At 42.3% G+C, this 26,326-nt stretch overlaps 1 protein-coding gene across 1 annotated transcript in view; it reads left to right on the forward strand.

The window, feature by feature from the left end:
• The first annotated feature begins 1,083 nt into the window (after positions 1 to 1,083).
• GRAMD2B (GRAM domain containing 2B) overlaps positions 1,084 to 26,326 on the forward strand; it is a 106,772-nt gene continuing 81,529 nt past the window's right edge. The window contains exon 1 of the mRNA XM_075272453.1: positions 1,084 to 1,184. Coding sequence (XP_075128554.1) covers positions 1,084 to 1,184 — 101 coding nt within the window. The remainder of the gene's footprint in view (positions 1,185 to 26,326) is intronic.

Genomic DNA, 26,326 nt, shown 5'->3' on the forward strand with positions numbered 1-26,326 from the left:
TTATAAACTTAGATCAGTATGGGAGTCTACCTGCTGGAAATATAGGCAATATTTGGTTAAAAATTATACTGGTACATTTATTTCACACTTACCTGTTGCCTTTATTGATAATATTGGGTAACTATTGATCTATTAGCAGTAGGTGCTTTATTGAAGGCAATGATATAATTCCAGGAAGATATAATCATAGTAAGAATCACACTCAGGTAATGAGTTACCATTCGTTCACATCTGCATTGGTATTCCGTCCAGGGGAGTCTGCATGAGGACCCCCTGAACAGCATACCGAACGCAACTGCAAGCGGTGTGCCAGAGAAAGCACACGGACCCCATAGACTATAATGATGTCCATGTGCTTGCAGCCACATCACCGCACAAATCATGCGGACAGGAAAGTAGATTGTGAACTACTTTCCTGTCCGCATGATCCCTGCAGAGATTTGGCGGCAAGCACATGGACCCCATTATAGTCTATGGGGTCCGTGTGCTTTCTCTGGCACACCGCTTGCAAGTGCGTTGGGTATTCCGTTCGAGGGAGTCTCATGTGGACTCCCCCAGACAGAATCCCAATGCAGATGTGAACGAGGCCTTAAATTCATTACATGGGAAATAGGGAATCAGTTCCTTGAAATGTGTAGCAATGGTTAAAAACTACTGAGTAAACATTCAGCTTGGTGCATATAGAAAGTGCAAAATCAATAGCCATACAATGTGGATTAGCCTATCTAGTGACTTTACACAAACAGAAGCAATGATTTAATAACACCCAATGTCATATTCTCACAAATAACAACCTATTAAATAATGCAGTACTGTGACAGATTGGCATAAAGGTTGTGCGTTGGCAATTTGTGTGGTTTTTAAGAACGCTGACCTCAAATAAAATCTGCATAATTCGTAAATCTTACAGGTTACTTATTAACAGGCAAAGAAACTGGAGTGACATGTATTTGAGCCTGCTGCGTACAGTATTTCCGGGGCTGTAAAGGCTACTGTTTCACGACATACCTGGCTGGAGCACATTCACAGCTTTCTACCTTGTTAGCTGCGAGTTTTGTTATTTTTGTATACACTAAGAGGAAAATGAAGAAGTCGTCTTTAGAAGATTCTGTTTTCTTAGATTCCAGCCCAGCAAATTACTCTCCCCCGAATCCCCTTGACAGCCCTGGATCTGTCTTCTTCAGGTAAGTCATGTTTTATTAACCAGTGGCATGCTGTATAGAAAGCTTACCAGGTAGTAAACCATAATATTAATGATCTGCTTAATATTCAGTAATATAACTCAAAGCTTACCTAAACTAGCAGGTATATATATAAAAAAAAAACCTTTAATATGTTACGTAACATTCAAATTTAGAATACATATGGCCCTCATTGGAAATGAAGCACTTGCTTTATGGTGTGTTGTTACTTTACTTGAATAAGCCAATTGTGTTTTCTAAAGTGTGGTTTACGGTAATCTTTTATTCATTATTCTAAAAATAGCTGTGTTGACATGTTAGCTTTGCAGCAAGTGCAATGACCTAATAGCAGAATGGAGTGAATTATTTCCAGAGAGAAATAACCCGTACTTTATTAGGAATTTAAGAAGGGGCCATCTAAGTCAGGAAGGCTCTTCACTACATTACTATATCATACATGTTATCCTTCAGTTATATCTTTTAGTATAGCAAAATCAGTTATATGCACTTAGGCTGGACTAGTAGACGGAACATGTAGGCCTCAATGTAGTCGGTCATTTGTTTCATTTAATACACTGACTGGAGAACGAGAGATAGAAAGACGTCATGAACACGAGGACACAGTTTACCAGTCTGGTAAATACACCTAATTAAATTTTGTAGTGAATTTATCAAGACTAACATTTCATACGACAGTCTTTAACTGACGTTTGCTAGTATAACGTGTCCAATGTACTAAGATTTGCACATTCTTTAAAATTTGGTGCATTTTTGGCCTTTATGCTAAAAATTGCAATTGAAATTTCTGGCTGTCATTTGCAATAATTTCCAGCAAAGGTGAACTGTCAGTCCATAGAGATTTCTTCTTGGTAAATCCTGCCCACTTTTATTGCCACTTTTGAAAATTATTGAGAGGTGTCAAAAGCTGCAAATAAGTGAAAATATGATGTGCGCCATAATTTGCAACTTTGCTATGCTATAAAAGTGGCCTAAAGCCTTTGAGTTTCAATTTCTAACCATTTTGATGTCAGAGAATGGGAACACTTATGTCCATAGCAGCACTTACCAATAGGGACATGTCATTTTAATCCTGCAGTGATACTAATTGTGCTTATTTTTATATTGTTATTTATTTAATAATAGAAATGGGTAAAACATTTATTTTTACGTTTTACATTTAAAGAAATTGTTTAAAACCCTTGAAAACCTTTTTATTTTTTGCAAGTAACAACTTCTGTCGTGCACTATTCTGTATATTTTACTAGATGCCTTGTAAATATGGATGGACTAGTTTGTAATATACCAGATTCAACCCAAATTTTGCAAAACATATGGTTTCATCTTGGGTGAACTGGCAGAGTGGCCGATGCTACATGTAACTACATAGAAGAGAATAGAGGATGAGGATCACATGGTCTTTGACCCAGATCATTACCTGATAGTAAGACCATCCTTCTCCTTCCCTCTGTATTCTTCCTTTCAGCCAAGCTATATTCACATATGTGTGTCCAGGAAACAACACTATGCGCTCAGTTATCCGGTGGTTTGGCAAATTCACTTACACCTTGTCAAGTTGCTGGTGGTGTAGACGCAATCTGATCATTCTGAAAATACATACTTTGTTGATTGTTGTAGTCGTTGTCATACTACTTAATGGATTTCATCTTGATGGAAGATACATAACCACTATTATTTCACTATGAAAGCTGTTTCTATCCTATATTGCCATGTTTCAGAGAATGTGGCCTGCTCCCAGCATATGGCAATGTGGGGGAAAGATCACAACACCATCAATACATTGAGCAGAAATTATTGGCAGGGACAATATTTGGCAGGGTCAATGATATGGGCAGCTGTGGTTACAGTCCACATACACAAGGACAGGTGCTAGTACTGACCACTTCATTTATGCAAGCCCAGTTCCAATTCCCAGTTCCAGCAGATCCCAGCTGTCTCCTTTGGTTCCTCCTTACTGGCCCACTTTCGGGTCCCAACTTCACCAGGGCATGCCATTGCATTCATGTCCCCATTTCATGAGCAGTGTAAGCTGAAGCAGTGCCATGCAGTTTTACAGCTAATGTCCCTAGATCAGGGACGCCACACAGCAGGGGAGCGAATCTGCTGTATCCAGCAGCAAATATTATACTTGATGTTTCCCTCCCAACTATAACTGGAAAGTGTTCCTAGTGACAATGGCATGAATATTATAGCTGCAATAACATGGCTTCTGCATGGTGTACGTGCTAATTATGATAGTGAACAACTTTATAAAGGTATATAGTGGCTTAAAGGACGGGCTGGTCATGGCTAAAAGATTTCTACACATTTAGGCCATTCTCTTTTGGCTAAGAACATCCTGCTGAACTGGCAGATACAAAATGACTTGCCATTGCATCATCTTATATTCCAACTGGCTGCAGTTCCATGTTGTACATGCTGGAGTGTCTGTATGAGAAGCAGAAGGTGAATGACTATTCCATGCAACAGACCATTAAACACTCATGAAGAAAGTGTGTCATCTACTGAATCCCTTTCACGGGGTCACCAAATTTGTTAGTGGGGACAACTGCAGTATCACTGCGATCATTCCTTTATATATATCTTACACATTCATGAAGTGAGAGATGACCTAAGGACAGCTTGTAGTTCTTGGTCACACAACCAGGTACAGTGATACCTAGACTATGTTTACTCTGGCAGATAACCTTAACCTGATGGACTTCTGGGCCAACAGATTAGGTCAGTGGGAAGAGAAGTTCCAGTTTTCCAGTGTTTTGTGTTATTCAGTCTTAGGTGTAGTAGCTGAGACTATATTTAGTGCTGTGGCTGGCTTTATAACACCCAGGCGGACCAAACTGTCCATTACAAGTGTGCAAAAAATTACTTTTGTGAAAATGAATCTGTGAGGATTTTCACACATCTCCGGATGAAACAAATGAGTAGATCTGCCGCTGCCAATGTCTCCTTGTATTATGTTTCATTTATTGTACTTCTTATGCTACCTGCTACCCCTACACACATGGTATTACCACAGCTACCACTGTCACTGCCGCTCAGCCAGACATCTAATATGGCCTGGTTTATCACGTTTTGATCCATACTGTATTGCTACATCTAAAAGAACTGCAAACCACTCTGCCAGACATCTTCTGTTGACTGGTCCACCACGTTCTGTTCTATACTGATGATGCCAAAGTGTTAGTATAAGAAAAAAAAATTAAAAAAAGAGATGGGCCTTCCTTCCCACCACTGCCATGTTCACTATCTCCGGAAGTGCAAACCCAATACATTGCAGCACCGTACAGTAATGGCACGGAGAGTTAGATGAATAGTCTATACCAGTGATGACGAACCTTTTAAAGACAGAGTGCACAAACTGCAACCCAAAACCCACTAATTTATTACAAAGTGACAAGACGGCAATTTAACCATAATACTGCGCAGATCCACAATTGTGGACAGTTACAGATGGTCTGTAATAATATCACCTGTCTGCTATAAAATAGATGCTGTGTGATAAAAATAGTGAAGGGCCCACAGTGGCTCCCACCCAGTACAATCTGCCCCTCAGTGAGCCCACACGGTACAATCTGCACCACAGTGGCCCCCGCACAGTACAATCTGCTGCAAAGTGGCCCCCACATAGTATAATCTGTTCCACAGATGGGTGCCCACAGAGAGGGCTCCGTGTGTCACCTCTAGCACATGTGCCATAGGTTCGCCACCACGGCTCTATACAATATAATAGTACAGTACTCAGTGAAAGGAGGTTAATATCGAAGTCAATATTGCCTATATAGATGCTTTGTAGGGGAGGGGTGTACAGATGCAAAACACTGGAATTCAGGTGCAATTTGTGTCAAAACTTCGACATATGTTTTACAGATACATTATCTGACATTTTCTGTGCCTTAGGGGGCGTTCACACTACCGTCGGTGTCCGACATGTAGTGTCCGCTCCTAGTGTCCGCTCAAAATCTGTCACGGACACTAGGAGCGGACACTAGATGTGTCCGTGACACCTGTCATTCACTTTAATGGGCATCGGGTGCGTTCTTTTGCACTCCGTGCCTGTCCTTCCCTGTCCTCAAGAGAAGATGTCCGACTTCTCAAGCGGACAGAGGAACCCTGCATGCACCCGATGCCCATTAAAGTGAATGACAGGTGTCACGGACACATCTAGTGTCCGCTCCTAGTGTCCGTGACAGATTTTGAGCGGACACTAGGAGCGGACACTACATGTCGGACACCGACGGTAGTGTGAACGCTCCCTTACTTTGCAAGAGGTGGGCTTGTTTGAAAAGGGGGAATTGCTTACAAAGTGACCACATACGCCAAAAATAAACTAAAATTTTGGTGCATTTGTTTGTCAAGAACTAAGCAGACTAATAGATGTAAACGTAGACTACACAGTATAAAGATATGCCAAACTTATCAGTCACCATTAGACACTTTGATCAATCTGGTGTATTTTAAAATTGTGTCGTCTAAATTTGTACTTCTGTTAGGCTAGTCTTATTGTTAGTTTTACTGATAGGGTAATGCCTCATGTTGCAGACATGACATGGGGCTGAGCTGCAATACCAAGTACAGTCCTAGGTGAGGTCCTCAATATATAAATTCCAGAAAAACCCTTTAGGCCAGGCACCCACGTGGCATAAATGCCGCAGTTTGGCTGTGGTGGAAACATCACAGCAAAAACCGCAACATTTTACAGTTACTACAAAGTGTATGGAAATCTAGCAAATTCCATCGATACATTGTATAAAAATACCCCCAGCGGAAATGCTTTGAAATTGCAGCATGTCAATAATACCTATGGAAGCCCTGGCAGTTTTCCTATAGTTATATTTGAAGCAGAAAGTCCACAGAGGAAAACACTGCAGACTTTCTTTGATAAGAGCTTTTTCGCTGTGGCCTGCTATTTGGGGCCTTAGTTTAAGTGGGTTAAAGAAAATAAATCTAATCTAAAACAACACATACTGTACATGGGGATTCTTTCCTATAAGAGACAATGAGACTATGGAATCTCTATTACATGATATGATGATTTTGTTGGATTACACATACCAGAAGGTATCAGTGGTGAACCTAGCCTCTCTGCTGCCTGAGGCGGACGATCAAAAGATGCCCCCCCCCCTTCTCCCCGTGAGTGAAGAGTGGGTGCTCACCTTTTGATCGTCCGCCTCAGGCAGCAGGGGGGTGTGCTAGTGGTAACATGGCAGTGAATACAATGTACAATGCAGTAATATTTTGTGCAGTAATACTCACAGGAGATGTCTTCCCACATTTCCCATCTCTTCCCTTTGGACCGCCATGACCTGTTTCACTCTCCGGCCCAGCCATCTTTACCGACCCCCACCACTAGGAGGATCCGTGGCACCGCCCACCAGACTACACCACTGTCTTCACAGGAGCATGTGCACCTTACACACATAGACAACGTGTTGCCAGCACGCCACCATTTTGCACCTACAGCTTACAGAGCAACACCCAACCCACTGGCTCCAGGCCGCAACACTCCCCGACGCCACTCTCACCTCCCTGCTGTTTGCTGTTGATGATCTATCCACCGGCCCAACACTGGTAAGTGGCCATACCATTCTTGCATTGCCAGGACCTCTGGCCTGTATACTTCGCAGGACCGACACCGTACGCTCCATAATAATCTTCCCCATCTCCCTCCGTAGCCTGTCTATCTACTTAGCCTCCTCCAAACACCTCTCACTAACTTGCACCGCACTTCACCCCATTAGTATGGCCCGAGCCGCTGATGTTCCTATGCCAACCGCCCGCCATAGCCGCCGCTTATTGCCATAGTACCCCTGACTTCATTTCTACTGGCTGGGCTCCGTTGCCGTCACACGCCATTCCATTACGGCGCATGCCGGCGCTTTCGCTGTAGCAGGTGCCCGGGACACACATGGCCTGCTTAACCCCCGTGATGTCCCCCATTGCTGCCCACATTCCCTACTCCGCCGCCTTCTAGGAGCTGGACCGCGGCGAGCCGCTCGGCCGACATAGCCTGCTCAAACCCCCGTCATGTCCCCCATGATGTCCCCCATTGTTGGCCACATTCCCTCCTCCGCCGCCTTCTCTTACCTGTACCGCGCCTCCGGTCTGTCCCCCGCTGCACGTAGGCATCCTCCTCCTGATCTCCACCAGCAGGTTACTATAGCAACCGCCAGGTCTCCCACACCTCACACTCAGCTACCTCTGTCCAGGCTGCTGCAGGCTATGCTACATAGCCTGCAATAGCACTGGCACAATTAGGCAATGCATTGCAATACATTAGTATTGCTGTTCTACAACCCTATTGTTGAAATACCTCTGTCCCAAACACAATATGTGCACTTTCCACCACCGACGTATACCAGGTGAAATAAAAAATATTTTACATGCAAAAAGTCTCGCGTATTCTCTAACTTACTACAAAAACAACATAACTTACATTTCATATCCCAGACTTTTTACACACTACTAAAACCTTGCCCGCGATTGCATTTGCACACTTCTACAATCGCCACAGACGAAGTCGCGGGTACCAGTTAGTATCTAATAATGTATGTGCCCAACTTTAGTTTGCACTGTTTCTTTGCAAATCTATTAAATCTGCCCCTCTGTACGATTGTTCTGAAGTATTCTCTCTGTGGATAAGTGCTCTACCCTTATAATACACTTATCCTTGTGCATAGATACAAAGTTAAGCTTAGGTCAACTTTGTTTTTCAAACATATTCTATTACATTTACTGCTAAAATCAATATGTACCCAGATAAGAAAAGTAGCACAATAGTCTAGTGTATGTGCAAAATTAACCTGTACGTCATGGTGTCCCTAAGAAAGTATGAAGAGGACTCAGCAGCTGAGATTTCTCCATACCTGATGGCTACTGACTGTATTATACAGCAGGCACGTGCCAATAACAGCCCAGATTGGTGCACCTAAATAGCAACTTAATAGCAGCAGCGCATGGGCCCAGCCATATTGGAGCAAGTCTCCGCCCATCAGAACATCATTGGCAGCCAAGAGCCTATTAAAGGTTTCCAGGCTTTTCATAGCAAGCATATAATAGAAATGAATGAATTTCGCGATATACTACAATACAGTTGTATTATATGAGTGTTTGCCTGTGTGACTAGAATGTATCTCTTGGCTAAACATCACTACATTCTATGAATGGGAAATCCAACTGCCCTGACCTTGGGTGGGATGCAGTAGGGGGAGCTAAGCCAGAAACAACTGTTTAGTATAGTTGGGGTGGGCAGCGGTGCCCTGGCCCTTACCATATCAGCCACTAAAGGTAGGTGTGTATGTTCTTTCCTAAGGTGTTTCCTTTACACCTTCAGACACATAGGAAAGTCTCTCCACCCAGTACATGTGTAGTACTTGTGTCGTCATTGGGAAATTTACAGTAGTAATCAGGTGAGATTCCCCAGCTGCCTAACATACAGAAACCAGTCAGACAGCAAGTAAGGAGTAGCGTGCTCGCTTTTGCCACTGTAACAAAGTCAGTCAAGCTTCAAGGGTATCAATGACCCTACTTAAAGAATACTTCAAATGATATGGTGCTCAGAAAAGAAATGGATACTCCTAACATACAAACACAACGGAGACAAAATACAAAAGTGTAAAAATGTATATACTTTATTCAAAATCTAAAAACTGAATACATGTTAAAAAGGGGAGTCACATAGTGCAAAAAAACACACATACCAAGATAAGAGAGGATGGCTAATATGCCGCTCATATGCCATTATAAGTCATGAAAGAGTAATACACAAATAGCACGTAAGAAGTGCTACCAGAGGTAATGTGAAAATTTGCTATATATCACAGTAGAATGCACCAAACAACTGTACAACATAATTACTAGAGATGAGCGAATACTATTCGAAACGGCCTCTCCATAGATTTCTATGGGCAGCAACTGAAAGCTAAGCCCTGAGCTGATCATTCTTCTTTTCTCTCAGGATATATTTATTTTATTAGTGAACTCAAAGTAAAAATTAGTGCAAGAGGAAGGGGGTGAAGAAGGGGGAGAAGATAAGGCTCATAACGGAGAAAAATTCAATATGTTTTTATAATATAGTTTTGTTTTGTTTTTCTAATATTGTTTTATCCAAAGTTTCTTGAAGTGACAGTAGCCATTTAGGAAGTATATCCATCTTTTATTGTTATGGCAAATTACTAGGATGTTCCATAACATTAGGATTTGTGGTCATTCTTCTATTAATCATGAAAATGAAGGGACAAGGGTCTTCTAGGCATTTCAAAGTGAAAAGTGTAAGCAATTCTTTTAATGGGCTTTATGTAGTCAGTATATACCAGGGTAGTGCCCTTTTATGATTTGGGTTGGTATTCATGGTATTTTGTCTCTCTATAGCAGTGGTTCTCAACCTTTCTAATGCCGTGACCCCGCAATACAGTTCCTCATGTTGCGGTGACCCCATTCAGTTTGGAACACTCGTCCATAACGGCGTGCGTTCCAGCTGAATAGCGCTGCTGCAGACAGTAGTGCGGCTTCTCAGTGGCTAAAGCCATCAGAAATATATATTTTCTGATGGCTTTAGGCATATCTCCCAATTTTTGAAGATTAGAAAGAGGGACAAAATATGCGGCGTGCACAGCGCACCGCGGCGAATTTAGCTCCGCCCACTTTTATGTTGACTCCGCCCATTCTCATTCATTTTTCATGTGCTCCCACACAGTATAATCCTCCTACAGTCACCCGTACATTATATGTCCCCCCGCCATCTCTCCCCGTTTCATATAACCCCTTCATCTGCCCCCAGTTTCATGTCCCCCTCCATCTCTGCCCCCAGTTTCATGTCCCCCCATCTCTTCCCCCAGTTTCATGTCCCCATCTGTTCCCCATGTTCCCCATCTCTGCCCAGAGCTTCATGTCCCTCCATTTCTGCCCCCAGTATCATGCCGTCCCCCCTTCATCTGCCCACAGTTTCATGTCCCTCCATCTCTGTCCCCAGTGTCATGCTGTAACCCCCCCTTCATCTGCCCACAGTTTCAAGTCCCCCATCTCTTCCCCCAGTTTCATGTCCCCATCTGTTCCCCCGTTAATGTCCCTCCATCTCTGCCCCCCCGTGTCATGCAGTCCCCCCCTTCATCTGCCCACAGTTTCATGTCCCTCCATCTCTGCCCCCAGTGTCATGCCGTCCCACCCTTCATCTGCCCCTTCATTATGTTCCACCTTAATGTTTACAAAAAAAACAAAACAATTACACTCTCCTTCCAATGTTCCCCCGCCGCCTGCTCAGTCTCGCTCACTCATATAGTTGTAGTCGCGATGTGACGTCATCACATCACAGCTACACATACAGAAGCCGCAGCACAGCGTTAAAGCAGGAGCTGGCTGTGTCAGCTCCTGCTTTAATCGCCCGTGTTTTCAAGTCATCAGCGTCCTCCGGGCGCCGATCAGTTGAAACCGGGACATACCTCCCACCGACCGGGACGGTTGGGAGGTATGTGGCGACCCCTGTGTTTTGGTCGTTCGACCCCCGCCGGGGTCGCGACCCACAGGTTGAGAACCACTGCTCTATAGGAAGGCATGATCTTCTGTGCTTTCCTATACATAGTAACAAATCTATACATTGTGTTATACAATCTTGTATAATGGAAATATGAAGTGTCATATGTCTTGAGGAGCTTCCATCCGAGGTGTTTGTTGGAAATACTCCAAACATATATCTGTTACAGAAACAAAATGCTAAATGTGAATAGACTTTATAAATATATAAATATACCAAAAGTATAACACGTCTATTGGAGGAATAGGTATAACCCATCATAATTCAATCCTACCTCCCTCCCTCATTAAGCCCTTCAAACCTAGCATGTCTTAAACCACAAACAGATATACAAACACAAAACTGGAACAGGCCAGATGGTTATCGACACTCAACATATCCAACTACAGGTTCAAATATAAAAAATATATACCTTTATTAACACAATGTTAAAATTATATACATCAATATAGAGAAATACACATATACTGGACAGATGCAAAACACCGTATAAAACAGTACACATAGATGAATCTTAGTAAAATAGTATTGCACATATATATATATAGTAAGATGAACTACACCTGATGCAACCTCCACAAACAATTTATTAAATAATCACACTACCCAAATGTAGCTAAACTACTCTCCTAGTATTGACTAAGCATGTATATAGTCATAATATCCTGATTGCAGAAAGAACACTCTCCTTAATTCCACATAAAGTCAGAAAATGACCAATAATATGTATTTCCGAAGCAGGAACAGGGATAAACCCATGTTTACAACATATTGTCATCAGGGAGGCAGAGCCGCAGGTATAATGCACACATAATGTAAAATACAATAAGGATAGGTCTACATCAAGAGGAAATATGCCATCTTACCCATATAGAATCACTGTGATGTAAGGCAAGAACACCTAGTGTCTGTTTGTCAGCCCGACGTACGTTTCGGCACGCTAAGCCTTCTCCCCGGAAGAAGGCTTAGCGTGCCGAAACGTACGTCGGGCTGACAAACAGACACTAGGTGTTCTTGCCTTACATCACAGTGATTCTATATGGGTAAGATGGCATATTTCCTCTTGATGTAGACCTATCCTTATTGTATTTTACATTATGTGTGCATTATACCTGCGGCTCTGCCTCCCTGATGACAATATGTTGTAAACATGGGTTGATCCCTGTTCCTGCTTCGGAAATACATATTATTGGTCATTTTCTGACTTTATGTGGAATTAAGGAGAGCGTTCTTTCTGCAATCAGGATATTATGACTATATACATGCTTAGTCAATACTAGGAGAGTAGTTTAGCTACATTCGGGTAGTGTGATTATTTAATAAATTGTTTGTGGAGGTTGCATCAGGTGTAGTTCATCTTACTATATATATATGTGCAATACTATTTCACTAAGATTCATCTATGTGTACTGTTTTATACGGTGTTTTGCATCTGTCCAGTATATGTGTATTTCTCTATATTGATGTATATAATTTTAACATTGTGTTAATAAAGGTATATATTTTTTATATTTGAACCTGTAATTGGATATGTTGAGTGTCGATAACCATCTGGCCTGTTCCAGTTTTGTGTTTTTATAAATATATAGTTTTAACAAATAAACTGCATGTTGGTGGAAATAGAAAAAAAATGCCTGTAAATATTCTTTGTATATATGTATATGTATAACCTTCCGGTATCAGTGCCTGAATAATATACAGAAATAAGTGATACTACATTGAAGTTACCTGCTTTCCCTGTAGAAGTTCCTTCACCTGTGTCAACCAACTGACTTGTGGTACTTTTTTTTTATCCAAAAATAAGTTCATCAGCTGTAGTTAAGGTTATGGTGACAGCTGCTGTAGACCTTCTTCATTAAAAAAAAAATAAACATGTTTCACATTGATAGTCTGTGATCCGTCTCTTGCTTTTAAATGATTATTCACCACCTTTGTTATTTGTGATATTTGTTAATTTACATTAAGGAATATATTATGCCTTACTGTATATGATGTTTTTCAGTTTTTGGGTTGTTGTTTTTTTGCAGCAATTAAAATTACTGGAAAAAATGTGCATCATGTGAGATGGTGGAAAATTATCCCTGTGTTGTGGTCTTTGTGAATACAAGTCTGGTTGTTTGGTGGGGTCATGTAGGAAGAGGAAAGGTTCTTACTCTTGTGCCTGATGGATATATATTGATACTAGCCTCTGCCTGAGACTTCGTCTGCATGTTGTTGTTTGCCCACACACAGCCTGCATGTTCTCTTCTCACCTTTCATGAGACACCATTCTCAGCAGCTTCCACACTGTGCTGTTGAAGCCGATATAGCTCCGCCCACTCAATAGTGTGATCCTATCCTAGAAGGATCAAGGACCTGTGATGACATCATAGCTCCGCCCACTCAATAGCGTAATCCTATCCTAGAAGGGTCAAGGACCTGTGATGACTTCATCAAGAGTCCTTTAGTCTAGTACGAACCTAAATTCATTCATAGCGGTCATGCAGCCATGTAATTTACCGTGATAAAAAGTAGCCTATGTTTTAATTGAGGTTACAATCTATCTATGTGGCAAATTTCATTCAAATGCGTTCACTTTGAGGAACAAACATCCAAACACACAAACCTCCAAACACGCAAACTTTCACATTTATAATATTAGTAGGATTGTAATAGCCAATACTTGTTGTGGACCTTTTGGCCTGTATTTCTGTGTGTGGTGTAAGCTGATGGCTGGTCAGGTAATGGAGGGGGTGTACATCTCACCCAGACTACTCAGGTGGGTGAGATGAGAAAACTCCGGGAATGTTTGTTCTCAGTAGATAACTTTCGTCTGCTGAGCATTTTGGTAAATGCTCAGTACTGGGCTGGATTTTTAGGAATGGCAAGTAGGATTGGTAGTGGGACCTGTCATTCCACTCCCTCCAGTCCACACTTTGGGGATGTTATGGCAGCGACTCAAATGCAGAGAGTCTGCTCATTAAGGAGGCTTAAGAAGCCAGCTCCAGCAGCAACACTTTGGCAGAGTTTGGCTGGAGAGCTGACAGAGAGGTCATATTTTTGGGAGCTGTGTCCTGAATGATTCTACTGTTTTTTTTTTTTTGGATTTCTGTTATTCTAGGTGATGTAACCTATTCTATGTTTAGTTAGAGTCTAGCCGGACATGTACTTATTTCTGCATTGTTTCCTTTTGTTGCTGCACTACCTTTTTAAGTGAAAATAAACTTTACCTTTGTTTTGGACTAAAAGAAACTGGACTTGTGTGTCTATGCCATCCCACCTAGCAACCCCAGACCCTGACAGTGGTTTATTGTGTATCTCTTTAGGTATCACCCCATTGTAGCATTGGATGAGGTATCATCATACTATCATGCCCTTTCACATACCCTGCTTGAACTTGATGGACATATGCCTTTTTTAACTGTATGATGTTACTGCACTTTTGCTACTACTGTTTGTAAAAGGGGTATATCTATACAGTATCCTTCTATTCTGTAACCAGGGAAGTTGAACAGTCCTTCTTTTACCAGGTTTCACATAGACCTGGTTATCACCAGACCTTGCTGAACGTCCCCACCAGATGTCCCCACATAGTTGCAGGTTCTGCTTATTTAGGGGTGCTTTCACATCAAATAATCCATCTGTTCTGTCAGGTGCATATACTGCAGGGCCAGTAGAGTAGTCTTATCACCGTTACATAGTTTCTATTGGTCCAGTGCCGTGAGTACCTCTTGGGTCCCAAACACAGTCTATCACAAGCACACCTCTGAGTCGGTGTAATTACCATTGCCAAATTTCGGTTTCAGCCTAAACCACATGGGTCCAGCTCATTCTCCCTTGTTACAGGACGTACTAGTATCAGGACAGTGTATATATTTTTATTGCAAGGATATTCTAATGTTGCACTAACCTAAAGAGATGGACATTTAAAGTGATTGTACGTTGCTAACAGATTATGCTGCTATGTTGCTGTAGCATAGAATTAAAATGACTTTATTTTCTATTGTACCATAAGACCTGCAAAGTAAAATTCCAGTTGTTACTGTCAAAGAGGTATCCATTGTGTATGAATATTGCAAGCAATGACTTGAAATCCTAGTGGGGTTAATTCCTTGTTTCCTGAAATGTATATAAGGGCTGACAGGTAGACAGTTCTCTGCTCCTGGGTAAAGCACTTGTGAGTAATACTGCTGTGTATTGTGTTTTGGAAGCTGTACATTAGGGTCACCTCTCTGTAGGTAGGGACCTGTGTTGAAGGTAGTAGCCGGACAGCTAGGATTTTATTTTGTATTCTTATTGTTTTGTTTTCCTAAAAAGCACTAATAAAACTGGTTGCGGCCGCTTGCACCATACTTGGCAGGTCTGGACTCTTATTGCTGGGCCAAAAGTACTTGTCTATGTCAGGAGATAACAATCCCCGAGCTAATCCTGTCACAAATGGAGGCTGCATAGGCACAAAAATCCAGCAAGTTTAATGTCGTGGGTTATGTCTGTGGCTCCTGAAAAACCAAACCCTGCAAGCAAGGAGGATGTGGTGAAACAGCTGATCCAGGCCAAAATTCACTTGCAACATACAAATGCCAACCAACATGAGACCAACCATTTCCTCATAGAGTCCACATAAGCGGCCTTCAGGAAACAACAGGTGAGTAATAAAAATCTGCTGGAAGAGGTAAAATTGCTGGCAACAAGTCCTCAAGTCCTAGGGCAAATTATATATATAAGTATATGTAAACAAATTTCTGTTTGTTCTTTATGCATAGCCAAATGACTGGATCAATCTGCTCAAAGTTTGCCACATAGATAAATCAAGCTCTTCCGAAGGTTTTAGACTGTCTTTCAACTATCTAGGACCTGACATTCTCCCCATACTCAAAATAGCAAATATAGCCACATACATCACATACAAGAGTGTGGCTATAGCGAGTGCAGTGGTAGAAGTCGCTACAGGGCACTGGATGATGAGGGGGCCCCAAAACTTCCTTTGCCACATAAAATATACTACTGTTCTAACTGCTCCAATGTAGGTTACCTATCAGGACCTTCATGACCCATATTAGGTAATAAAGCTTCAAACAAAATAGACCTGGGCAAAGCCAGATAATTGTACTAGTAATTCATATACAGCAAGCATATGCAGATTGTGTCACTGACATAGGAAACATTGATACCTCTTGACAGGTATAATAGCCCAGATTCAAGTGAATATACCTTTCTACTACAGAATACTATTACCTGTGTTTTTTTTCTAGTGTATACATTACTGATGCTGCATGATAACGTGAGTTAAGGCAGCAAAGGACAACTCATGTTTCAAGTTAGAAGTGCATTTAACCAAGATCAGATGTAAAACCTAGAACACTAATGCCTTTCAGGGTGCACTATATGTACACAGTAATCTAAAGAGAAGGCTTCGTATTTTAGCATATATATATATATATATATATATATATATATACACACACACACACACTAGCTGATACCCGCGACTTCGTCTGCGGTGATTGTAGAAGTGTATAAATGCAATCGCGGGCAAGGTTTTAGTAGTGTGTAAAAAGTCTGGGATATGAAATGTAAGTTGATATGTTGTTTTTGTAGTAAGTTAGAGAATACGCGAGACTTTTTGCATGTAAAATATTTTTTATTTCACCTGGTATACGTCGGTGGTGGAAAGTGTACATATTGTGTTTGGGACAGAGGTATTTCAACAATAGGGTTGTAGAACAGCAATACTAATGTATTGCAATGCATTGCCTAATTGTGCCAGTGCTATTGTAGGCTATGTAGCATAGCCTGCAGCAGCCTGGACAGAGGTAGCTGAGTGTGAGGTGTGGGAGACCTGGCGGTTGCTATAGTAACCTGCTGGTGGAGATCAGGAGGAGGATGCCTACGTGCAGCGGGGGACAGACCGGAGGCGCGGTACAGGTAAGAGAAGGCGGCGGAGGAGGGAATGTGGCCAACAATGGGGGACATCATGGGGGACATGACGGGGGTTTCAGCAGGCTATGTTGGCCGAGCGGCTCGCTGCGGTCCAGCTCCTAGAAGGCGGCGGAGTAGGGAATGTGGGCAGCAATGGGGAACATGACGGGGGTTTGAGCAGGCTATGTCGGCCGAGCGGCTCGCTGCGGTCCAGCTCCTAGAAGGCGGCGGAGTAGGGAATGTGGGCAGCAATGGAGGACATCACGGGGGGTTGAGCAGGCTATGTCGGCCGTGTGGCTCGCCGCGGTGCACTCCGAGTAGGCGGCGGAGTAGTGAAAGTGGGCAGCAATGGGGGACATCACGGGGGTTAAGCAGGCCATGTGGGTCCCGGGTACCTGCTACAGCGAAAGCGCTGGCATGCGCCGTAATGGAACGGCGTGTGCCGGCAACGGAGCCCAGCCAGTAGAAATGAAGTCAGGGGTGCTATGGCAATAAGCGGCGGCTATGGCAGGCGGTTGGCATAGGAACATCAGCGGCATGGGCCATACTAATGGGGTGAAGTGCGGTGCAAGTTAGTGAGAGGTGTTTGGAGGAGGCTAAGTAGATAGACAGGCTACGGCGAGAGATGGGGAAGATTATTATGGAGCGTAAGGTGTCGGTCCTGCGAAGTATACAGGCCAGAGGTCCTGGCAATGCAAGAATGGTATGGCCACTTACCAGTGTTGGGCCGGTGGATAGATCATCAACAGCAAACAGCAGGGAGGTAAGAGTGGCGTCGGGGAGAGTTGCGGCCTGGAGCCAGTGGGTTGGGTGTTGCTGTGTAGGCCGGTGGATAGATCATCAACAGCAGGGAGGTGAGAGTGGCGTCGGGGAGTGTTGCGGCCTGGAGCCAGTGGGTCGGGTGTTGCTCTGTAAGCTGTAGGTGCAAAATGGTGGCGTGCTGGCAACACGTTGTCTATGTGTGTAAGGTGCGCATGCTCCTGTGAAGACAGTGGAGTAGTCTGGTGGGCGGTGCCGCGGATCCTCCTAGTGGTGGGGGTCGGTAAAGATGGCTGGGCCGGAGAGTGAAACAGGTCGGCTCCTGCAGTATCGTTACGGTTAGTGTGAAAGTGCTGAAGTATATGTGAATGTAATTGTGTGGGGTTAGGGGCTAGGCTGTAGAGGGGAATGTGAAGTTTTAGGGCTTGCTATGGTCCAAAGTGTGTGAGATTGCAGAGATGGTGATGTGAGTTGGCTTTTTGGTTGGGTCCTGGGAAAACGTATGTGCGTTATTGTGACGAAAAGTAGCCTATTGTGCAATCGGGTATATTAACTATGTTTGTGGAAAATTTGAGCCAAATCAGTGGAGCGTTTTTTCCGTGATTGAGGAACAAACATCCGAACATCCAAACATCCAAACACACAAACCCACAAACTCACAAACTTTCACATTTATAATATTAATAGGATTCGTTGACTGAGCAATTTTGCTTTGTACTATCTAAAGCTGGTTATAAGATTTCGGTCTATCCTGAAATAAATTGGTGGGTCAGATCTGCACCCTTCACCCCATACTCTCACAGAGTTTGATGTATTAGATGAAACGGATGATCTATCCTTACTGAATTCAGTGCCGGGCTATTCTTCCTGACTCAGGATAAGAAACATTTTGGGGGGGTTTGTACATTCGGTTTGGAGAGCTATAACATTCTTTCCCTTTGGGTAAATACTGATAAAAAAAAAATACTGATAAAACACACACATTAGGTATCCCTGTGTCTGAAAATGCCCGGTGTACAAAAAAAATAAATCTCTCTTTTTCCTAAACAGTGATTGCCATAGCAGGAGGAAAAAAAAAATCAATAGAGCAAAATGTTTTTTCACTGTTTTGCCTCTCATAAAAAATTAAATAAAACGTGCTCAAAACAATCGACATTCTCCAAAATGGTATAACTAAAAGTACATCTGGCCCTGCAATAAAAGACATCGTACGTATCCCCGTACACTGAAATATAAAACAGATGGGGGGTATTAGAATATGGCGACTAAGTTGAGTACAGGCTCAGGGGAAACTAAGATCACAGTTCAGGTTCAACTGAATTTGTTGTACAGGTGGTGCCTACCCATGTGTTTACTTGTATCATATTGGCACTGTGGATAATAAAAACTGGTTGATCATAATGAGCAGGATTGTATTGGCTGCTGCTTCTACTGGTTGTGGCAGTAGTGCTGACAGAGGTTATAATGAATCTTTGACTCATCGAGGAGCCGAGAAGGACCTACTGATCAGGAATATGACCTGAGCAGTGGCGTAACTACCACCATAGCAGCGGTAGCAGCTGCCACAGGGCCCGGGACATTAGGGGCCAGGTGACAGCTGCTACTGCTGCTATCATTATGCTCGGAGGTCTTTTCGGACCCCCGAGTATAATGATCGGGGCCCCCTGTTGGTGGAATACTTTCCACCAACAGGGGGCCCCGAAGCTGCAGCAACGGCTGAGACACAGGAGCTGCAGGTCTGGCTCCTGTCAGTGCTGCAGGACGTTCCCCCCTCTCTCCTCCCTCCCTTTCTCTGCTTTCCTCTGCCCACCAATGAGAGGAGGAGGCGGGGCTTATCCCTGCCGTCCAGCACAGAAGAGAAGAGGAAGAAGCTGCTCTAGGAAAATGAAACTGAAGATACACAGGTACGTACTGGGGTTACTTATTACTATCAGGCATATGGGGGGATTACTTGTGTTTTAGTAACTCCATGTGCCTCATATTAATAGCAGTTAACCCCATCATCTCCCTCACATTACCCCTGTTTGCCTCATCATAAGAGTTACTGATAAGTGAGACATTTGGGGGTAATAATAATGAAGATACTTTATTATTACCTCCATGTCTCTCACATATCAGTAACTCTTATGTGAGGTACACAAGGCTTAATGTGAGGGACATGATAGGGTTAACTGCTATTAATATGAGGCACATGGAGTTACTAAATTGTAATGCACAGGACCAGATTTTTTTTTATCCACAATTTGTCCTGGTATAGCGGTCAGCGGTGACAGTATTTAGTCCTGTAGGGGCCACTAAGGGACATAATACTGTGTGCAGGGGGCCACTATTGGGTATAATACTGTGTGCAGGGGCCACTAATGGACATAATACTGTGTGCAGGGGCCACTAAGGGACATAATACTGTGTGTAGGGGCCACTAAGGGACATAATACTGTGTGCAGGGGCCACTATGGGACATAATACTGTGTGCAGGGGCCACTATTGGGTATAATACTGTGTGCAGGGGCCACTAAGGGACATAATACTGTGTGCAGGGGCCACTAAGGGACATAATACTGTGTGCAGGGGCCACTATGGGACATAATAGAGCGCGCAGGAATACGTAGGAGGGACTCGGTCGAGATCTTCGGTGTCGGGGGGGCCCCATGTCAAAAGTTCACCACGGGGCCCCGCCATTCCTAGTTACGTCACTGGACCTGAGCATGTCTGCTCAGTGAAATCTGTAGTGAGCTGGTTAGAGAGTGTTACCTTGTAATACAACAATTTTGCTTACCTTTCAGAAACAAGGAAAAAAGTCCTCCATTTTGCCATTATAGCTAGGGTCTATAAGCATAACTATCCAAGAGTCACCCTTTTGCTTGATGCGAACAATACACTTGTCAGCATATCCTATAAAGCGAGCATCTCGTCACTATGGCCAAGAACCCAGTTGTTTGGTTCTCCACCAGATACTGCCATAATTGATCTTAACCAGCTTTGCTCTGACTGTATAAAAGATCTTCTGCAGCTTCATAATCCTTGACAACCACTCACATCACCAGGCACAAATAAACTGTCCATTCCCAGATCCACCATTCAGCCCCCACTCTCTAGAACATATTACCCATACTGATCAGAGAGGTCTCATCCCTGGACAATTTAAATAATACTATACATAGAATATACATAGAATACCGCAAAATACTCTTTAGTTAACCACTGGACTACTCTTTGGGTGTATTTTGAGAAAATCACATTCCAAATACTTGTTGTTGTTGTTGTCATCATTATGATTCTCCTCACCATAATAAGGGTCCTCCTCTATATCACCCAACTCCATCTGTTCCTCCTCCAACCAACAGACAACTGATGGACCTCATTATAACCATTGAGGTCCATTGGGCTCCATATGGCAACACTACATTAGCAGTCTGTCTAACTATTGTTCTGGCCTCGACAGACTAGAACGACAATCAACTGATGCTATTGTGAACATAGAATAAGCAGAAGAGCAGAACAATATCTGTTTGATTGTAATATTGATTTAATACCCTACTGGCTGTGGACTTATGAGCCCAGTGGATATAGTCTGCAAAATGAGAAGCCCCATCTTTTTGCCTCAAGCTATTCCAGTATTATGTCTATCTATGTATGCACAAAGTTATTTATTTGCATACAGGTAAATTTACATGGATCGGTGTCATCTATAGACTTGTTATTGGGACTTCTGATGAATTTATAGCATTGTGCTTGTTATACAATAAAGAGGTTTGAGTGCTTGCATGAGCGCCAATGTTTCTTCAATCAGCTGATTGGTAAGAGGTGCCAGAAGATAGGTCCAAAAACAAATTGATGACCTATCCTAAGGTTATCTCCTCATGTATGCAGTGTCTCTGCCGAATACCCTGTCTACAGTAAGGAAATCATAGCTGGTTTCTGACAAGTCTCAGACCACATAATGTTTCTACATTCACAGTTGTACCCATTTTAACTGCTTAATACGAAAGACTGTCACCACTGAAATTCTAAGAGAAAACCTCTGGTGAGTTCACACGGAGGAAAGTGCCGCATGATGTGGCACGTAGACGCCGCGTGAGCTTTTGTGGGCCGTATACGCTCCCATTGATTTCAATGGAAGTCGGGATCGTATACGCGGCGCTATTTTGTGGCCGTGATTTTGTGGGCGCAATATCACGGCCGCAAAATAGTGCCTCGTATATGATCCCGGGTCCCATTAAAATCAATGGGAGCGTATACAGCCTGCAAAAGCTCACGCGGCGTCTACGTGCCACATCACGCGGCACTTTACTCCGTGTGAACTCACCCTTAGACTCTGAAAAATTTGTAATTATCTATAGTCTCAAAAATTGTAACTTTTAATTGTCTACAAATTTAAAATAGCTTTGCTGCTGTTTTTATTATGGATCCATTTATGTATTATTTTAGCATGATTTAGTAAAAGTTATATTTTATATGGGATGCTGGTGAAATATTGCCTCTGTTCACAAATTTAACATGGTTATGTTTATGATTATGGGAGTCTCAGAAAGGCCCTTTTAATGATTACAGACCCATTAATGTATCAGTGTGAATATAGCTTTGCCAAATCTACCCTCCTAATTAACCTCCTCATGGGCCTTTGTTTTCATATGTCTTAGTTACTATAATGCAACGACGAATCTAGGGAATTCAAACATTTTTATAGCTATGGCGTGGCATCTCCGTACACATTGTCACCACTTTCTATTACATTTATAATATATGATTATTTACTGCTTGTTAATTGTTATTTTTACCAGGTTCACGTGCACATCTTGCAATTTATTATTTAAGACTGGTCATTTATTAACAATATAATAGGAAAAAGCACAACATGCATTATTCCTCAGCAGACACTGCATCATGGTCACCACATGTGCCCTAAGTACATAGCTTTGAAGACTGTAACTTTTACAGAGTTGGGCTGTCACTGCCTGCTATCGCTCAGGGACTTTTTTTTATAAATTGCTTGTATATCAGATTTTCCATAGGATGTAAAGTGATATTTGCAATGTTTATGCTGTTTAGAAACAAATACGTTGGTATCATATTCACCTGTGTTGACTTCCTGCAAAATAAACAGACGCTTGAAACTGGATAATTATACAAATAATAACTAAGAATAGAGTAAGTGGAAAACTAAAAACAAATGCTGGATATACATGCAAATGCATAGGAAAATACTTTTCTCTCACCACAAAATATATCGTCATTCAGAGTGCTATTGATCTTGTTTGAGAACTTTTTTTTTTTAACACAAAAACATGGTTTGACATTTTTTTTGTAAAATTTGGACAACGTTGAACAAATTAGGGTCCCAAATATTTGTATTTTACTCTACTGCCTACATGTATCTGTAGCGTACAATGCCTACTGCCTACATGTCAGTATAGAACACCAAAATCCTCTATAATTTTATTATTCACTTGATCTAATTTGGAAGTAACGGAAACCTCTCCCTGTCATCTTACTTTTAGCCTATTATACTCCCCATATGCTTACATGTATACTTAACAGTACTAAAACAATGAAAGGAAATGTATCAAATATATTTTTAAAGTGAACCTGCAGTTATAAACAACTCTTAATAAATTAACCCCTTCCCGCCAATGGCACTTTTTGACTTCCTGACCAAGCTCGATTTTTCAAAACTGACATGTGTCACTTTATGTGGCAATAACTTTGGAACGCTTTAACTTACCAAAGTGATTTTAAGATTGTTTTTTCGTAACACATTGTACTTCATGTTCGTGGTAAATTTTGGTTGATATGTTTTGTGTTTAATTATGAAAAAATTGGAAATTTGGTGGAAATTTTGAAAAATATGCATTTTATAAAGTTTGAAATGATGTGCATTACATACAGATAGTCAGACCGCCAAAATTATATTATAAATCTCATGTCCCAGATCTCTGCTTTATGTCGGCATCAAACTTTAGTCACCCTTTTAATTTTTACAGACATTATAAGATTTACAAGTGAAACAACAATATTCAAAATTTTCAAGAAATTTCCAAAACCCATTTTTTAAAGGGACTAATCCAGTTATGAAGGGGTTTTGAAAGACCCTTGTATTAAAGCCCCCATAAATCACCTCATTTTCAAAACTGCACCCCTTAAATAAGCCAAAACAACATATACCTAGTAATTTAACCCTATAAGTGCTTAACAGGAATTAATACAAAATGGAGGTGAAATTTTCAAATTTGAATTTATTTTACTAATATTTTCGTTTAGCCCTAGAATTTGCACATTCACAAGGGGTTAAAGGAGAAAACGCATCCCACAATTTGTTAGGCAAGTTCTCCAGACTACCATAGTACCCCGCTTGTGGGTGTAAACTAATATATGGACGCACAGCGAGACGCAGGAGGGAAGGCGCGCCAAGGAGCTTTTAGAGGGCAGATCTGGCTGCGATCAGTTTCAGGAGCCATGTCACATTGAGGAGTCAAAACAGTGGAAACCTCTAGAAAGTGACCCCATTTTGAAAACCGCACCCCTCAAAGAATTTATCAAGTGATGTAGTGAGCATTAGTAACCCCGAAGTGAATGTGTAAGCTGTGCAGAGTAAATTGGGTACACCAAATCCCATTCTATTTTCCCACTAGCTCCTATGACGCGGACGGGGAAGAGGGGCATTCTGGGGGATCAGCGCTGGTGTATTATCTCTCATAAGCTCTAAATATGGGGTGTCCCCTGAAAACACTTGCACAGCTTACACATTTCCTTCTAGTCGCAGCCACTTATGTCCTAATGATTTGGCGACTTTTGGGGTTTTTGTCTTCACATTGTACAAGGTAGATTTTTATTTTTATTTTCTGGCAATGTGGACATATGAGGGCTTGGTGTTTGCGGTATTAGATGTGCTTCTCAATGCCACCATTTGGGGGCCTGTAACTTATTGACTACATTTTATTAACTCTTTCTGGGTGGCATGTAAAAGGAAACATCAATTCTGGCATTGCTTTTTAGCATTTTTTTTTTCCCGTGCAGCGTACAGCATAAGTAAGGGGGCGTTCACACTACCGTCGGTGTCTGACATGTAGTGTCCGCTCCTAGTGTCCGCTCAAAATCTGTCACGGACACTAGGAGCGGACACTAGATGTGTCCGTGACACCTGTCATTCAAATGAATGGGCATCGGGTGCGTTCTTTTGCACTCCGTGCCCGTCCTTCTCTGTCCGCATGCAGGGTTCCTCTGTCCGCTTGAGAAGTCGGACATCTTCTCTTGCGGACAGAGAAGGACGGGCACGGAGTGCAAAAGAACGCACCCGATGCCCATTCATTTGAATGACAGGTGTCACGGACACATCTAGTGTCCGCTCCTAGTGTCCGTGACAGATTTTGAGCGGACACTAGGAGCGGACACTACATGTCGGACACCGACGGTAGTGTGAACGCTCCCTAACATGTTACCTATATTCTGCGGGTGGGTACGGTTACGGCGATACCTCATTTATATGATTTTTTAATGCGTTGCTATTTGTGCAGAATAGAATTCAATTCAGGGGAAAAAATCAATTATTTTTGCATCGCCATCTTCTGAAAGGCATAACGTTTTTATTTTTCGCTAGACAGAGCTGGTTGAGGACTTATTTTTTGCGAGAAGACCTCTTCTTTTTATTGGTACCATTTTGGTTTTCATCTGACCATTTGATTACTTTTTATTGAACATTTTGTAAGGGAAAGGTGGTGAATAATCATTATTTTGTGTGGTTTTCTACATTTTTTTTTTTACGACATTCGACGTTCGGGTTAAATAATGTTTTAATTTTATTGTTCAGGTTATTACGGACGCGGCGATACCAAATATGTAATGTTTTTTTCTATTTTTCTTTATTTTACATAATAAAACATTTTATATGGGGAAAATGGGATTTTTGGGGCTTTATTTATTTCTATTTTATTTTAAACTTATTTATTTTTACTTTTGTCCAACTTTTTTTTTCTGTCCCCATGGGGGATTGAAGCAGTGATCGGCTGATCACTGCTTCAATAGGGATACGCTGCAATACACGTGTTACACGTGTATTGCAGTGTATAGGAAGCTGTCAGCCTGTGTAGACGCACAGGCTGCCAGCTTCATTTATGGCAGGATCAGCCAGGTGCGAGGACGGGGTAAGTGATGGGGTAGACCCGGGGTCACTGATCAGACCCCGGGCTGCCCCCTACGAACACCGGCACCCCCCGAAACCGGCGCGGGGGGTGCCGATCGGCACCATTTGTTAACCAAACCCCGGAGGTGCCGGCGGTCATATTGATCGCCGGCATATCAGGGGTTAACACCCGCGATCGGACCCGGTTCCGACCGCGGGTGTTACGGGGCATTGTCAGACGTGTATTACGGCTGACACCCGCTGTGCATGGTGCGCTCACAGGTTCTGTGTGCGCACCATGCATCTGCAGTAATAGTACGGCGGTTTGCGGGAAGCCCTTCCCAGAAGCGCCGTACTATTACGGCGAATGTCGGGAAGGGGTTAATAGTACAGGTGAAACTAAGAAACTTTGTAATACATCTTATCAAGGAGGTCTGTTTCTTTCAACACTTATTAAGCTGTTCTCCTGTTCCTTATCTTCAATCTGACATCTTGTTTACATTATATCTGTCTTTGTTTTCAGATTCACACATGCAACTATATGGAGCAGGGAGGGGTGGAGTGGAACTCTCCTGCTAGCTAATTAATTTATTTATTGCCTCATTCTGTGTACTAACAGCGTCTTATCTACAACCTAGCAGTGTTAAAAAGCCATGAATAGCAGAGTGAAACAATAGCAATTATTTGAGTGTCTATTTTAACACCCATAACTTCCCAGTAGAGGGCCATACAAGGTGTTTATTTGCGGGGCCACATGTAATTTTTATTTATATATATTATTCATATTTTATTTTGAGAAATGTCTATTGTTTTGACTACTTTTTATTC

Source organism: Leptodactylus fuscus, chromosome 1, assembly GCF_031893055.1.
Source record: "Leptodactylus fuscus isolate aLepFus1 chromosome 1, aLepFus1.hap2, whole genome shotgun sequence".
In the NCBI taxonomy this organism is placed as follows: domain Eukaryota; kingdom Metazoa; phylum Chordata; class Amphibia; order Anura; family Leptodactylidae; genus Leptodactylus; species Leptodactylus fuscus.